General features: G+C 54.7%; 1 protein-coding gene across 2 annotated transcripts in view; it reads right to left on the reverse strand.

Annotated features, from left to right (window-relative positions):
* The window catches only part of VPS50 (VPS50 subunit of EARP/GARPII complex), a 93,397-nt gene that overhangs the window by 17,351 nt on the left and 60,859 nt on the right, over positions 1-15,187 (reverse strand). For both annotated transcript variants that reach the window (XM_029070416.2, XM_029070414.2), the window contains 3 exons: positions 14,706-14,812; positions 7,746-7,867; positions 4,256-4,336 (listed from right to left, as the gene is read on the reverse strand). In XM_029070416.2, the coding sequence (XP_028926249.1) occupies positions 4,256-4,336; positions 7,746-7,867; positions 14,706-14,812 (310 nt within the window). The remainder of the gene's footprint in view (positions 1-4,255; positions 4,337-7,745; positions 7,868-14,705; positions 14,813-15,187) is intronic.

Here is a 15,187-nt window from a genome sequence, read left to right on the forward strand (position 1 = left end):
GTTGTACTGTAATAATGTTGGTATTTGTTAAGCGCTTACTATGTGCAGAGCACTGTTCTGAGCGCTGGGGTAGATACAAGGTAAACAGGTTGCCCCCGTGAGGCTGACAGTCTTAATCCCCATTCTACAGATGAGGGAACTGAGGCACAGAGAAGTGAAGTGACGTGCCCACAGTCACACAGCTGACAAGTGGCAGAGTGGGAATTCAAACCCATGGTCTCTGACTCCCAAGCCCGGGCTCTTTCCACTGAGCCGCTCCCAAGAGTTTAGCACAGTGGGCTCGATAAACTTGACTCTAACTTCAGAATGCGAGCCCCGCGTGGGACAGGGACTGCGTCCAACCCGATAAACGTCTATTTACTCCAGCACTTAGAACAGTGCTTGACACATAATAAGTGCTTAACGAATACCATTAAAAAAATTAAATAAAAAAGAAACACCACTGATTGAGTGATCTGATTCTCCCAGATCTACCCCGGCACTAAGCACGGCACTCGACACTTCGCAAGGCTCAATCGATACTTTAATCAATCAACGAAATACTATCAGCTTCGCCGAAAGGATGCTCAGCTGAAATGATTTGGAAGAGGGCTGAAGGAGGCTCTTCAGCAGCAAAAGGCAATTTAGCCTAAGCCCCGGAAAAGTAATTTCCACCAAACAGTCTTGCTGTGCTAAACCGATCTCTCTCCAGTGAAACCAACAGTGATATATTGGCCCCACAGCAAAGCCCGAGTTTAATTATCCACTAGAAAATAAAGGGAACTTAATGTCCTCAGGAAACCCGGGGCTGGGAGAGAGAATGCTAACGGCAACACCCATCCTTGAGAAGCAGCACAGCTTGGGAGCCTGGGCCGGGGAGCCAGAAGGCCTGGGTTCTAATCTGCTCCGCCACTTGCCTTCCGTGAGATCTCGAACAAGTCACTTCACTTCTTTGGGCCTCACTTTCCTCACCCGCAAAATGGGGATTCGATACCTGTTCTCCCTCCCCCTGAGACTATGAAACCCCACGTGGGACAGGTCCTCTGTCTGATCTGAGCGCAGGGTATCTACCGCATTGCTTAGCATGGTGCTGGGCACATAATCGGTGCTTAACGAAGACCACAGTGGTTATTATTAGAAAATCTTTATGCTCAGGAAGTTCTAATTGTCATTCACTCATTCATTCAGTCGTATTTACTGAACGCTTACTGAGTGCAAAGCACTGTACTAAGGGCTTGGGACAACCTGATTACCTTGTAATTAATTAATTAATGTTGGTATTTGTTAAGCGCTTACTATGTGCCGAGCACTGTTCTAAGCGCTGGGGTAGATACAGGGTAATCAGGTCGTCCCACGGGAGGCTCACAGTTAATCCCCACTTTACAGATGAGGTAACTGAGGCCCAGAGAAGTGAAGTGACTTGCCCACAGTCACACAGCTGACAAGTGGCAGAGCTGGGATTTGAACTCATGACCTCTGACTCCCAAGCCCGTGCTCTTTCCACTGAGCCACGCTGCTCGTATCTATCCCAGCGCTTAGAACAGTGCTTGGCACATAGCAGGTGCTTAACAAATCCCATAATTATTATTATTATTATTACAAAACAATAACAAACAGACACATTCCCTGACTACAGTGACCCTGAGAATGAAGCAATCGATCTATCAATAGCATTTACTGGGCACCTAACATGGGCCGAGCACTATAAAAGCCCCGATCCCCCAACCCCCACTCTTCAAAGAGAAGTAGGTGCTATAAAGACGGGCCCGGGAGGTCCCCCTACCGATGCATTCACCCCGTCGCCATACTCCGCTGCACAGTGGGAAAAGTCAGATGGCAACCCAATAGTTCCACACGACGACTTACAGCAGAACGCTACCGGGGCTGCCCGCTCCCACCCTCCCACTGGACGCCGAAAATAAAAAAAAAAAACCATACTGTGGCGGTGAAGTCACAGCTGCCTTCGAAAGGTTAAAAATAAAAATTGCTCTCAAATGGCAATGACATCTCAAAGCTCCGAGTCCACCTGGAGGCCCGGCCCCGGCAGACAGGCGGCACTTGGGCTCTGAAAGGTTCTCCCCACTTCACAACATCAAGATGCTCCCTAAGCGGGGGCAGGGGCCGGCGGGGTCGGGACGGATTCACCCGTCTTCCCGCTGAAGCCCCTCACCGCACCAGACGGGGTCCCCGTCTCGGTCCGCTTTCCGACTCTGCCTTTGGGGGGGTCGTGCTTTAATGCCTCAACACTTACAGGGAGTGGTCTGGACAGACAGGGAAGGGTGGGAGGTGAGTGGGCTGGGGAGGCAAGGGGAAGGAGGGGAATCGTGCCAGACTAGGGGGAGGGAGTGGGGCAAGTGGCAGGAGGGAAGGATGGAGCAGGCTGGCCCAGGTGAAGGTGGGATGGGGGAAAGGAGGGATGGAAAAGGCTGAGCCAGGTGGGAGGGGAGGAAGGAGATCCCCCCTCCCCCTGCCCAAGGAAGGTGTGAGACCCAGGAGGTTGATTCCATGGCCTGAATTTAGATCCGGGTGGGGTCAGTGGCTGCCGGAGGCGTGGGGTGGGGGTGACTCGGGCAGCCGGCGGGGTGGAGACATCCTCCTGGGTGGCTTGTGCCCTTCCTTCACCTCGGGGCCTTTCTCCCCTTCTCTGCCCAGACAAGCAGTTCCCGCGGGCAGGTGGTTGGGCGGTATGTGGATGTCTGTGCTGTGGACCTCAGCCTGCCCTGGGTGGTGGCTGTGGACAGCCCTTCTCTCTTTCCACCGCCCACCCCGCACGCTCCGCTCCTCCGCCGCCCACCTCCTCACCGTCCCTCAGTCTCGCCTATCCCACCGTCGACCCCCGGGCCACGCCCTCCCGCGGTCCCGGAACGCCCTCCCTCCTCACCTCCGCCAGACTGATTCTCTTCCCCTCTTCAAAACCCTACTTAAAACTCACCTCCTCCAAGGGGCCTTCCCAGACTGAGCTCCCCTTCTCCCTCTACCGCCCTCCCCTTCACCTCTCCGCAGCTTAAACCTCTTTTCCCCCCATTTCCCTCCGCTCCTCCCCCTCTCCCTTCCCCTCGGCACCGTACTCGTCCGCTCGACTGGATATATCTTCATCACCCTATTTATTTTGTTAATGAAATGTACATCGCCTCCATTCTATTTAGTCGCCATCGGTTTTTACGAGACGTCCTTCCCCTCGACTCTATCTATCGCCATCGTTCTCGTCCGTCCGTCTCCCCCGATCGGACCGTGAGCCCGTCAAACGGCGGGGACCGTCTCTGTCCGTTGCCGACTTGTTCATTCCAAGCGCTTAGTCCAGTGCTCTGCACATAGTAAGCGCTCAATAAATACTACTGAATGAATGAATGACAGCTCTGACGGTTCTTAACCGGGGCCCTCGGGCCCAACCAGGTGGCAGAAGTGGGCAGTTCTGATGGCTCTGAGCCAGGGGCCTGGGATTGCCCAGGTGGCGGTGGCAGCCTGCTCTGATGAGGCCCTTTCGTAGCTACCGCCTCCATCAACTTCCAACTCGCTGCACCAGTTCCACCCGGGCAAGGGTGAGGCAGGCGATGCCCGAGAGAGTGGCCGCTCGGCAGCTCTCCGAAGCCCACGGAGAGCCCCATCTGATCTAGGGCTACGGGGAAGCCACTTGAGACCGTTTTCAGTCGCAACGATACGGTCAGGGTCTCGGGACTGACGTGACGAGGATAAAGATCCACTGGCCTCTAGGAACCAATGGAGGTCCACACCGGTGGCCCGTTTCAATGCCTTGCCTCCGCCTGCCCCACCAGCAGGATTCCCCAGCTTAGGAATGGCCCCCGAGACCAGGTAGAGCCACTTGACATAACCGTGGTCCCAGAGAGTGGTCTAACCAGGAATAAAGGCCATCGTGGGAGCTGAGGGTGGGAGCAGAGAGGCATGCGAGTGAAGGTGGGGTGGCCGCTAACAGCCGTACTCACGGTCAAGCGGATCAGTGCATTTCTTAGACCACCAGGGAAGACCTCCAACACTTTTAACCACTCCCGCCTGCCTCACGCCATCGTCCTCCCAGGGCCCATCCGTGCCGACGGCCCTGGACCGCTCTCTCCTCCGCTCTCCCGGAACCTCTTGACTGCGGCTCCCGGGTTCAGCGCTCCGGCCAAAAGGACAAACCGGCAGCCCGGTGGGTTAAGAAAAGTGTCGAAGCTAGACCAGGTGCAGGATGGGTGACGGTGTCTACTGCAGGAAGGTGAACCGGCAGCCCCCTACCCCGTCCCCCGTAATGTCCGGGTGTGACCCCCCGGGCCCTCCTCACCAGATCGATCAGGCTCTCCTGGATCCGGCTCAGAGTGGTCCTCAAGCGGCTACTGCTCAGGCCCAGGCCCGTCGATTCCAACTGAAAGAGAGAAGTCGTGAGACAGCGCAGCTCTCGCAGGGAGACTCTGCCCTCCGTGTGGCCGGCTCTGGCCCACGGGCCCCGTCCTGCGGGCGCTGGCGTTTTCCCTCCCCAGTCTGGCTGGACGCCCCGACAGAATTGGGGGACATGCGTCTGACAATTCTTGGATGTCCGCCTGGGTACCCCACGTTGTGGGAATTGGTCACATTCATTCATTTACTCATACTCATTGAGTGCTCACCGTGTGCGACGCACCGTTCTAGGCACGGTACTTATAATAATAATAATAAAGTTGGTATGTGTTAAGCGCTTACTAGGTGCCGAGCACTGTTCTAAGCGCTGGGGGAGATACAGGGTGATCAGGTCGTCCCACGTGGGGCTCACACACTTTTAATCCCTATTTTACAGATGAGGGAACTGAGGCACAGAGAAGTGAAGTGACTTGCCCACAGTCACACAGCTGACAAGCGGCAGAGCCGGGAGTCGAACTCATGACCTCTGACTCCGAAGCCCAGGCTCTTTCCACTGAGCCACGCTGCTTCCTTCTCCTTGCCTCAGTGACCTCATCTGTAAAATGCAGATTGAGACTCTGAGCCCCATGTGGGACAGGGACTGCGTCTAACCCGATTTGCTTGTATCCATCCCAGCGCTTAGAACAGTGCCCGGCACATAGTAAGCGCTCAACAAGTACCATAATAATTATGATTACTACACGAGGCCTCAGACGTGTATTCAACCCACTCCCAGCCCCAGGTACATATCTGTAAGTTATTTATCTGTATTAATGTCTGTCTCCACCTCTAGAAAGTAAGCTCGTTGCGGGTGGGGAATGTGTCTGTTTACTGCTTTATTGAATTCTCCCAAGTGTTTAGTACAGTGCTCTGCACACAGTAAGCGCTCAGTAAATCTGATTGACTATAATCACTTTGAAATAGTGCTTATTCTGTGCCAAGCACTGCTCTCAGCACTAGGACAGATTGGACACCCAGGTCTACAGTCTAAGGGGGAGGGCAAATATTTTACAAATGAGGAAATTGGACAATGACGAGTCAAGGGACTTGCCTAAGGTCACCCAGCAGGCAAATGGTGGGGTCAGGATGAGAATCCAGGTCTCCTGACTCTAAGCCCCCTGCTCTCCTTAAAGTTCTGCCATCCCGATTGGTATATCAAGTTCACAATCCCCAGGACTCTGACCGCTGCAACCAGAATCCCCCATCAAACAGAATAAATGGACTCGCCTGCCCGCGGCTGCCTTCAGGGAGGAAAAGCAATCTGGATTACTCAGCTCCCACAAGAACGAGCTCAAATCGGTGTGCATTAATCTTTCTGGTTCACGGCCGGGTTAAGAATTCAGACTCTCTTCCTCCGAACGGAAGCCCACGGTTGATGTTGGTCCAAAAAAGTGACAGCAGGTTATCGAGGCCTCCTCTACGCTGTGCTCCCGGGGAACCAGGGTGCAATGTCAACCTGGAACCAGGCCTTCTGTTGTCTGTGAGATGGTGCTTTCTTGGTGTTACATCTTTAAGGGGCAACCTTGAGTCTCCCAGACCTGCGGGGGGTGTGTGTGTGTGTTTTGGGGGGGGTCGGGGGAGAGGGGGTGGTACACTGAGGACCCTGCCATCCTCCCTGGGGGCACATGCTGCTACGAAAGGTAGCCCAGGATGAAGTTCATCTGACTTTTCCAGAGTTCCTGGAACAGAACCTCATTCCCAGCACGTAAGTCTACGGGTAAACGCACCCCACAACGCAGCACGGTATACGCTCCGTGACACGGTGGTTGGCTCCCCAGTGGCCGTCTCGTGGGGCATACTTCCCCGCAGATTCTCAGGCTATAAATTGGGATCTGTTCCCGACCCTCTGAAAAAATATCAAGCTCTGTACCGCAAACTACCGTTTCCTCTCTGTTAAAACAATCCAAAGCCGGACATCACAGTCGTAACCAAAGAGGAACCACATGGGGCTTCGGAGGCGGGGAGGGCGTTCACGGCAGTGCGGCCGGGGAGAAAGAGCACAGGGACTGGAGTCAAGAGACCGGGGATCGAGATCTGGTTCTGCCACTGGTCTGCTGTGTGACTTTAGGCAAGATGCTTAACCACTTTACCTCTCTGGACCTCAGTATCCTACTCTCTAAAATGGGGATAAACTAAATCAGGAGGCCCATGTGGAACAGGGGCTGTGCCTAGTCCCATAACCCTGCATCTACCCCAGTGCCTGGCATGTTGCGTGTGCTTTAATAAATGTCATCTAACAAATGACAGACAATTACTCTCCTCCCCCTTTCAAAGCCTTATTGAGGGCACATCTCTTCCAAGAGGCCTTCCCTGACTAAGTCCCCCTTTCCTCTTCTCCCACTCCCTTCCATGTCGCCCTGACTTGCTCCGGTTGTTCATCCCCCCTTCCGGCAACACAACACTTATGTACTCATCTGTAATTTATATTACTGTCTCCTCTGCTCTAGACTGTAAGCTCATGGAGGGCAGGGAATGTGAATGTGTCTGTTTACCGTTGAATCGTACTCTCCCAAGCGCGTAGTTCAGTGCTCTGCACCCAATAAGGGTTCAATAAATACGATTAAATGAATGAATGAATGAGGGAAACGTCCAAATTATTATCTACTTGCAGCCCTGGCCTATCCAGACTGGACCAGGCCAGGCCGCTCTCAGGACCGCGTGCTTCGCTTTGGGGACTTCCACCCCATCAGACCTGGGAAACCCTGACAGGAAGGGGGTGCAGGAAGCATTAGCATCAGCAACCCTCCCCACAAGCTCTCCATTATCCAGCCACCCACGATCGGCAGTGTGGATTATCTGTGCCTTGCCCGCTGCTAAGCTGGAGGGCGACTACGCCCAAGTTCGAAGGGATTCCGGCCCCCGCTACGGCAGTAATAACAATAATAATAATAATAATTGTGGTACTTGTTAAGTGCTTACTATGTGTCAGGCACCGTACTAAGCGCTGGGGTGGATACAAGCGAATCGGGTTAGACACAGTCCCTGTTCCCCGTGGGGCTACGGGACCAGGCACGGTCCCTGATCTCGTTTATCACCATTTTAGAGATGAGGATACTGAGGTCCAGACAGCTTAAGTGTCTTGCCTACAGTCACACAGCAGCCCGGCGGCAGAAACAGATCCCCCGGTCTCTTGACTCCGGATGTAAAATCCACATTTTACAGATGAGGTAACTGAGGGCCAGAGAAGTGAAGTGACTTGCCCAAGGTGACACAGCAGACAAGCGGCGGAGTGGGGATTAGACCCCATGACCTTCTCACTCCCGGATCCGTGCTCTATCGACTACATCGTTCTGCCTCCCCGTCACGGTGGCCAGCGGAGCTTGGGATTCCCGGCCACTTCCCGAATCCCAGGCAGGAGGCGGAGACAGACCGACCCCCGCTTCCGCGCCCTAACTTACCGAATCGTGTCGGCCAAAGAAGGTATAGACCGCGTACAGGTAGTAATCGAAGAGCTGGGACATGAAGTGGATCACGTCAAACGCGATTGGCTTCAGGATGTTCATCATCTGCATGTATTTTCCTACGAGGCAGAAAGGTCCAGGCGGGCATGGGGGTCAGGGGCAGGGGCAGGGCGCGCTCGTCAGAGGCCCTAACACCTTGCGGAAACTCACGAGTCTACAGTGAGTGCATCTGGAGGTTCTGGAACAAACCCACCCCACTGTGGGAGAGGCGAGGGAGGGAGATCACCCCAGCGACATGGATCATGTGACACCCAAAGGGGCTTTTGGTGTCGGCGCGGGGAGGGGGTAACAGGGTGGGAGGAGGCTGGGAACCATCCCCATCCCCTAGGAACCTTGGGGTCCTCGGTCCTGCACTCTGGCAGGTCAGAAACTCGGGATAAACAGACCCGTCCACCCTCCGCCGAGCGACCGGAGAGCCACGAACCGATGAGGGACGGTGTCACAATCGATTGCGCTATCTCGATGTCCTCTGAGTCCGAAAAGCTCTCGGAACAGTCCTCCCTCTTGCCCTCCCTGCTCCGTCTGCACCGAGAGCTATTTCACGCTCCGTCTGGGCAGGGGGCGCAGCACATCATCAACGGCACACAAAGATTTGTTAGATGCAGAACCCACTGACGGGCAAAGTGACCGCAGCACAGTGCCAAAACTGGGCCAGAGCACCGGGACCAGGCAGGAGACGGCCTGGGTATGTGTCCCGCAGCGTTCTCGCCACCACCATCACTAGAATTCAGGATTCCCGCCAGGCCCACCAGCACGTGAGGGGCCCTGGGTGGTTCTTCAATCCGAATCCTTCACCCCTGATGGCACAGCCAGCCCCAGCAGGGCTAGAACCCAGAACCCGAGCATCCCGATTCCCAGCGCCTCGCTCTCTCCACTGGACCATCGATATTTACCACTTAGATGGACCCTGATTAACCCCTGACCTGCTGGGAGCCTTCCCAGCTCGGACCCCTCGCCATCCCCCGATCGCCCCTCCCTCACCGTCCCCCGGCCCCCATTCCGGTGCGCCTCCTGTCCCACCCGTCCACATTACCATTTTCACATCATACTGACTTCTACTAAAAAAATCCAAATCGCTAATACCCGAGCCAGTCAGTCAGGCATTTGTATTTACTGAGCGCTTACTGTGTGCTTAGCACTGTACTAAGCGCTTGGGAGAGTACATCAGAACAGTCAGCTAAGAGGCCCATGGGAGAGCCCCCCCGACAGGTAAAGCAGCGTGGCTCAGTGGGAAGAGCCCGGGTTTTGGAGTCAGAGGTCACGGGCTCGAATCCCGGCTCTGCCACTTGTTAGCTGTGTGACTGTGGGTAAGTCACTTAACTTCTCTGTGCCTCAGTTCCCTCATCTGTAAAATGGGGATTACAACTGTGAGCCCCACGTGGGACAACCTGATTCCCCTGTGTCTACCCCAGCCAGCGCTTAGAACAGTGCTCTGCACATAGTAAGCGCTTAACAAATACCAACATTATTATTAAAAAGCAGGACCACAGCCAGCTTCGAGGCTTTAAAATCAGTGCCTGCCCCCTATCCTTCCAGGGCCAACATCTGAGCCTGAGAGTGCCGGGAGGGTCCAGGTTCATTCATTCAATAGTATTTATTGAGCGCTTACTATGTGCAGAGCACTGTACTAAGCGCTTGGAATGGACAATTCGGCAACAAGAGACTATCCCTGCCCAATAACGGGCTCACGGGTTCCACGAGAGGCCCACGTTTGCCCCCCTTGGAACTACGGGAAATCCACTCTTGGCATCTTGAGGAGGAGTCCGGGGAAGGTAAGAAGCCAGAAATGCTGGCTGTGTCTCAGCTGGCGTGCTGCTTGAACAACAGCTTTTAAGGAAAATCCAGTGGTGCCTGCTCTCGAACCCAGAGTCGTGCCACGCTGGCTGTTGCCAACCCCGTGCCTTGTTAAATTCATTATACTGCCTTGTGAGAAAAGAGCGGGTGACGGTGTGGAGACTGGAGAGACCTAAGCAAACCTGCTCCAGATGAATGGAGGTGATCCCAGCTGCTGGAAATCCACAGCCGGGTGAACCCCGTACCGAGTGCTCTGCACACGGTTAGTGCTCAATAAATGGTGCTCGACTGACCGGACCAAACTGACCACTTGCCTCAAATGCCCCAGGGCAGCTGGGTAATCCCCCAGACCCTGGTTGGTCAGTCTCTGTTGGAAATCTCGTCATCTGGACTGTCTCCAAACGTGTCGCTGCCCTTCCACAGGCTGCTCTCAGGGGTCCAACTCCATCCGCCCACCCACCTTCGACCGGAAGCCAGAGGGATGGGGTCTCGTCTGACCCGCCGCTCGAAGGGTCGAGTTCAGGAAGGACCCACGCTCCTGGAGCTACCGCTCCCCCCTGCACGTCATGATCGTTCCTTCCTACCGGGCCCCGACAGGCTTGTGCCACCTTCCGGCCGGTGCTCCCCATCTCCCCGTTACCACACTGGAGAAACGCAGAGTGGGGCACATGCTACAGCAGGCCTCAGGATGACCTGAGAAGCAGAACGGCCTGGTGGATAGGGCCCATGGCCTTTGAGTCAGAGGCGAAACAGGCACTTAATACGGACCCCCGGATGACTGACTGACGGAAGCGGCTTCAGTTCACCCCCAGCCAAGTCCCGTTCCTGGAAAATTCTTCCCACTCGGGCTGGAGAAGGGGCTCGATCAGCACGTGGCTCAAAACCCCTGCCCGGTCCGGAGAACCGAGATCACATCCCACTCATCCCTCTTTCTGAGAGCGGCCAACCGGCCTCCCCTCTTCCTCTTCTGCGAGCCCGGGACAACTCCAAGACAGGTCCACCGGAGCCCCCCGTGCCCTCGGTCTGGCGTGCGGGCCCACCGCTGACCGTGGGAGAGGAAGCGGGGCCCTCCCAGCCTGCCAGTCCGCGGCCTCCGCCCTAACGTCTGGCCCCAGAGCTATTCCCACGAACGATCCGCTCCGCCCGGAAGGAGGACGGGGAGGGGATTGGACGTGCCGCTCGTTCCCATGCCCGGCCAAGCAGCACAGAGCTCGGCATTTGCCGTGGATCCGCCAGCTGCTGCACGCTTGCCTCGGCAGGCCTCAGGGGGCAAACCCCGTCACTGGGGGAATGACCCACTCCTGCCGGTCTGCGGGGGTTGCTGCCGGCCCGTAGAGCCGGGCTCCCGGGCGTAAAGAAGGTCCGGGGCTTTCGCTGCTGGACACCTCCCTCCGGCCGACGGCACCTGCGCTCTCTGCTGGGAGCATACGGCTCCCAGCCCGGCTGAGGGAAACCATGCCGGCAGCACAAACACGGGGACCCAATTTTTGTCTCCTCCCTACGGCCAGGAGAGCGACTTCTGCAGAAAATAGAGGTCACCCTGCACTGAGAAATGCTGTCTCAGTAAGTAACCTCCAGAAAGCTTCTCCACGGAAAGTGCTTGGGATGCCTGAAAGGGAGGCTCATCGTCAACAGGATCTTTCTTGTCATTCTCTTTCTGCCTCGCTTTCATCTGGAATGGGATTCTGATTACGCGCTGAAAATGGGAAATACGGAAAATGCAAAGAGCAGGCAAGAGAGAAAAGAAACTCAAATGATCAGTAAAATCGCTTATATTTTCTCAGAGATGGCGAAAAGAAAACAAAGTGACTAACACATTCATGGTGCATAATGACAGGAGGGAGAGTCAGGATGGAGAGGGGAGAGTCAGGGGTGTCGGATGGTCTGTCCTGGGTCACCGGGGGAGAGTCGGGGTAGAGGGGGAGAGTCAGGAGTGTCGGACGGTTCAAGCTTTTCTAGAAGAGAGGACCCTAGTACTGGTCGCCCTCCTGGACGCCCACATTCACGTTAGGGATGGACCTCCAAAAGCCCTCTCCCCCGGTGACCCGTACAGATCATCCAACACCTCCGACTCTCCCGCTTCCATCCCTGACTCTCCCCCAGTGACCCAACACATATCATCCAACGCCCTTGACTCTCCCTTCTCCATCTCTGACTCTCCCTCCATTTGCCTGTTACAGACCAGTCACCTACGAACGTATACATCAGTAGTAAACTAACGTATTCCACTTCCTCCCCTCCGATTCTCTCCCTGCATTCCCTCCGTGGAACTTGCTCTCTCAAAGGTCAACAGTGATCTTTCTTGTCACATCCACAGCCTCTACTCCATCCTAATTCTCCCTCACCTCTCAGCTGCCTTCGACACTGTGGACCACCCTTCTCTTGGAAATGTTAGCTAATCTTAGCTTCAGTGTCACTGCCCTGGGTCTTTCCTATCTCTCTGGCCACTCATTCTCAGTCTCTGGATCCTCCTCTTTGGTCACCCGCCCCCACCTGTGGGAGTCTCTCAGGGCTCAGTTCTGGGGCCCCTTCTATTCTCCACCTGCACCCATTTCCTTGGAAAACTCATTTGCCCCTATGCCTTAACTACCATCTCTATGCAGACGATTCCTAAATACACATCTTCAGCCCTGACCTCTCTCTGCGGTCTCACATTTCCTCCTGCCTTCGGGACATCTCTACTTGGATGCCCCGCTGACACCTCAAACTGAACATGTCCCAAACAGAACTCCTCCTCTTCCCATCCAAACCCCGTCCCCGCTGTGACATTCCCCTCACTGTAGATAATAATAATAATAATAATGGCATTTGATAAGCACTTACTATGTCAGGGACCGTCTCTATCTGTTGCCGACTTGTTCATTCCAAGCGCTTAGTACAGTGCTCTGCACGTAGTAAGCGCTCAATAAATACTATTGAATGAATATATGCCAAGCACTCTTTAAAGCACTGGAATAGATACCAGGTAATCAAGTTGTCCCAACTGAGGCTCACAGTCTTAATCCCCATTTTACAGATGCGGTAACTGAAGCGCAGAGCAGTTAAGTGGCTTGCCCAAGGTCAAGCAGCATACAAGTGGAGGAGCCGGGATTAGAACCCACGTCCTCTGACTCTTTCCACTAAGCCATGCTGCTTCTCCTCAGTCTCACAAGCCCATGATCTTGGTATAGCCTCAAATCATCTCTCATTCAACCCACATACTCAATCTGTCATCAAAACCTGTCCTTTCCACCTTCACAACATTGTTAAAATCCACCCTTCCCTCCCCACCCAAACTGCTCCTACGGCGATCCAAACACTTTACCTATCCCGCCTTGACTCCTGTATCGGCCTTCTCGCTGACCTCCCAGCCTCCTGTCTCTCCTCGCTCCAGTTCATACTTCTCTTTCATTCATTCATTCATTCATTCATTCATTCATTCAATAGTATTTATTGAGCGCTTACTACGTGCAGAGCACTGGACTAAGCGCTTGGAATGAACAAGTCGGCAACAGATATAGACGGTCCCCGCCGTTTGACGGGCTCCCGGTCCGATCGGGGGAGACGGACGGACGAGAACGATGGCGATAGATAGAGTCGAGGGGAAGGACGTCTCGTAAAAACGATGGCGACTAAATAGAATCGAGGCGATGTACATCTCATTAACAAAATAAATACGGTGATGAAAATATATACAGTCGAGCGGACGAGTACGGTGTCGAGGGGATGGGAAGGGAGAGGGGGAGGAGGGGAGGGAGATGGGGGGAAAAGAGGGTTAAGCTGCAGAGAGGTGAAGGGGGGGCGGTGGAGGGAGTAGAGGGAGAAGGGGAGCTCGGTCTGGGAAGGCCTCTTGGAGGAGGTTTTTCTCTCTAATGCCCAGATCATTTTCCTAATGCCCGGATCATTTCTCTAAAAAATCTCAGTCCACATTTCAGTCATCAGTCCTCAAGAACTCCAGTGGTCACCAAACCACCTCCGCAACAAACAGAAACTTCCTACCACTGGCTTTAAAGCATTCAATCGGCTCACCCGCCTCTAACCTTATCCTGTGGATTTCCTCCTACACCCCAGGCCACACAGTTTCTCCTCTAGAACCAGCCTGCTCTCGGTACTCCAGTCCCATCTACCTCACTGCCAACCTCTTTCCCACGTCCTATCCCTCTCCACTGTCAAAGCCTTATTAAGGTCACATCTCTGCAGGACACCTTCCCTGACTAAACCCCCTTTCCCCCAACTCCCTCTCCCGTCTGCATCATCTATGCAGTTGGATCCATATCCTCTGGCCATTTGGCATTTTCCCCACCCTCAGCCCCACAACATGCATGTGTAGGGCTGTAAATGCCCTTAGTAGAGCACTCTGCACGGTGGAAGTGCTCAGTAGATAGTATTGATTAATTGATAGCTTGATTCGTGTCAGTGACATTGTTTCCTTCCTTTCCTATGTGACAAGGCGAGCGATTTTACTGATGATCTGAGCTCCTTCTCCGCTCTCTTAACCCTCTTACAGTGGTCTTGGGGGTCATTTCCATCTAGAACCCCACATCTTCACAGTAGGCTGGCAAGACAGCTGACTTGAGGGCTCCTCAGGAAACAAACAGCACTCTACAAATTCTCTACCGATATCACTATTGTTATCGTCTTGAAGACGAGACAACAGAATCAAGTCCTTTGGAGAATCCTGGGGAGAGCATGACCTCTCACGGGACCACCAGAGGGACCTGAGGCAGGACCTCGGTGGCGGGAGTGGGTCGCTCGGCACACGCAGGAAGAGATCGGTTTTTCTCCCAGAAAGCAGCCAGTATTCCTGCCATGAATGACGACGATTTAATCAGCCTGGTAAAGAGGTCAGTTTCTAACTCGGCATTCGGATGTTCAGACACATTTCATAGCTGCCAAAGCAGGCCGCTCATTAAATCCCCCATCATTCCATTTCCCCGTCCAACGTCTTAACCGCCGACGGGGCCCACTGTCCGTCTGCCCTCCGGAAAGACGATCAACGGGGGCGGGCAGAGGGTCGGGGAGAGACAGATGGTCAGCGCTCACGGGAACGGCGACTTTCCGGACGCAACGGTTACCGTGCATAAACTCGGCAGGAGGGGCTCAGGGGGCGGGGGGTGGACTCACCCACGAGTCGGATGACGTTCAACGTGGTGTTGGTCAGAATGGGCGCGTTGGTTTTGCTGAGGCTATAGTCCGATCGCTTCCTGCTCCTCAGGGTTTCCCGCGAAACGCTGAAAGACACCGTCGTCGGCATGGTGACCGAGCGGCAGGGAAAACCAGGACGGCCGGCGGGTGGGATGGATGGATTCTCGTGGGTATTCAGCCCGGTTAGCCCCTTCTCTGGGGGTCGAGCGCTACTGGTCCCCGGGGCTCCCTTTGGCCGGGCGCTATTCTGCACAGCCACCGGAGGAGTCTCCACAAATGTACCACCCTTCTGACTGAGAAGGTAAGAACCTGACAACATCAGACCATTCGCGAGGTCATTCCCGAGTCAACCCCATGGGCCTTCCAGCCCAAGTCTCCGTCTCCCTCAGGGGCACCGGGAGCAGGTGTGGTGGGGCTATGCTCCTGGAAACATACCTTCATGGATAGGGCGGCATCCGTTA

Source organism: Ornithorhynchus anatinus, chromosome 8 (assembly GCF_004115215.2).
Source record: "Ornithorhynchus anatinus isolate Pmale09 chromosome 8, mOrnAna1.pri.v4, whole genome shotgun sequence".
Taxonomy (NCBI): domain Eukaryota; kingdom Metazoa; phylum Chordata; class Mammalia; order Monotremata; family Ornithorhynchidae; genus Ornithorhynchus; species Ornithorhynchus anatinus.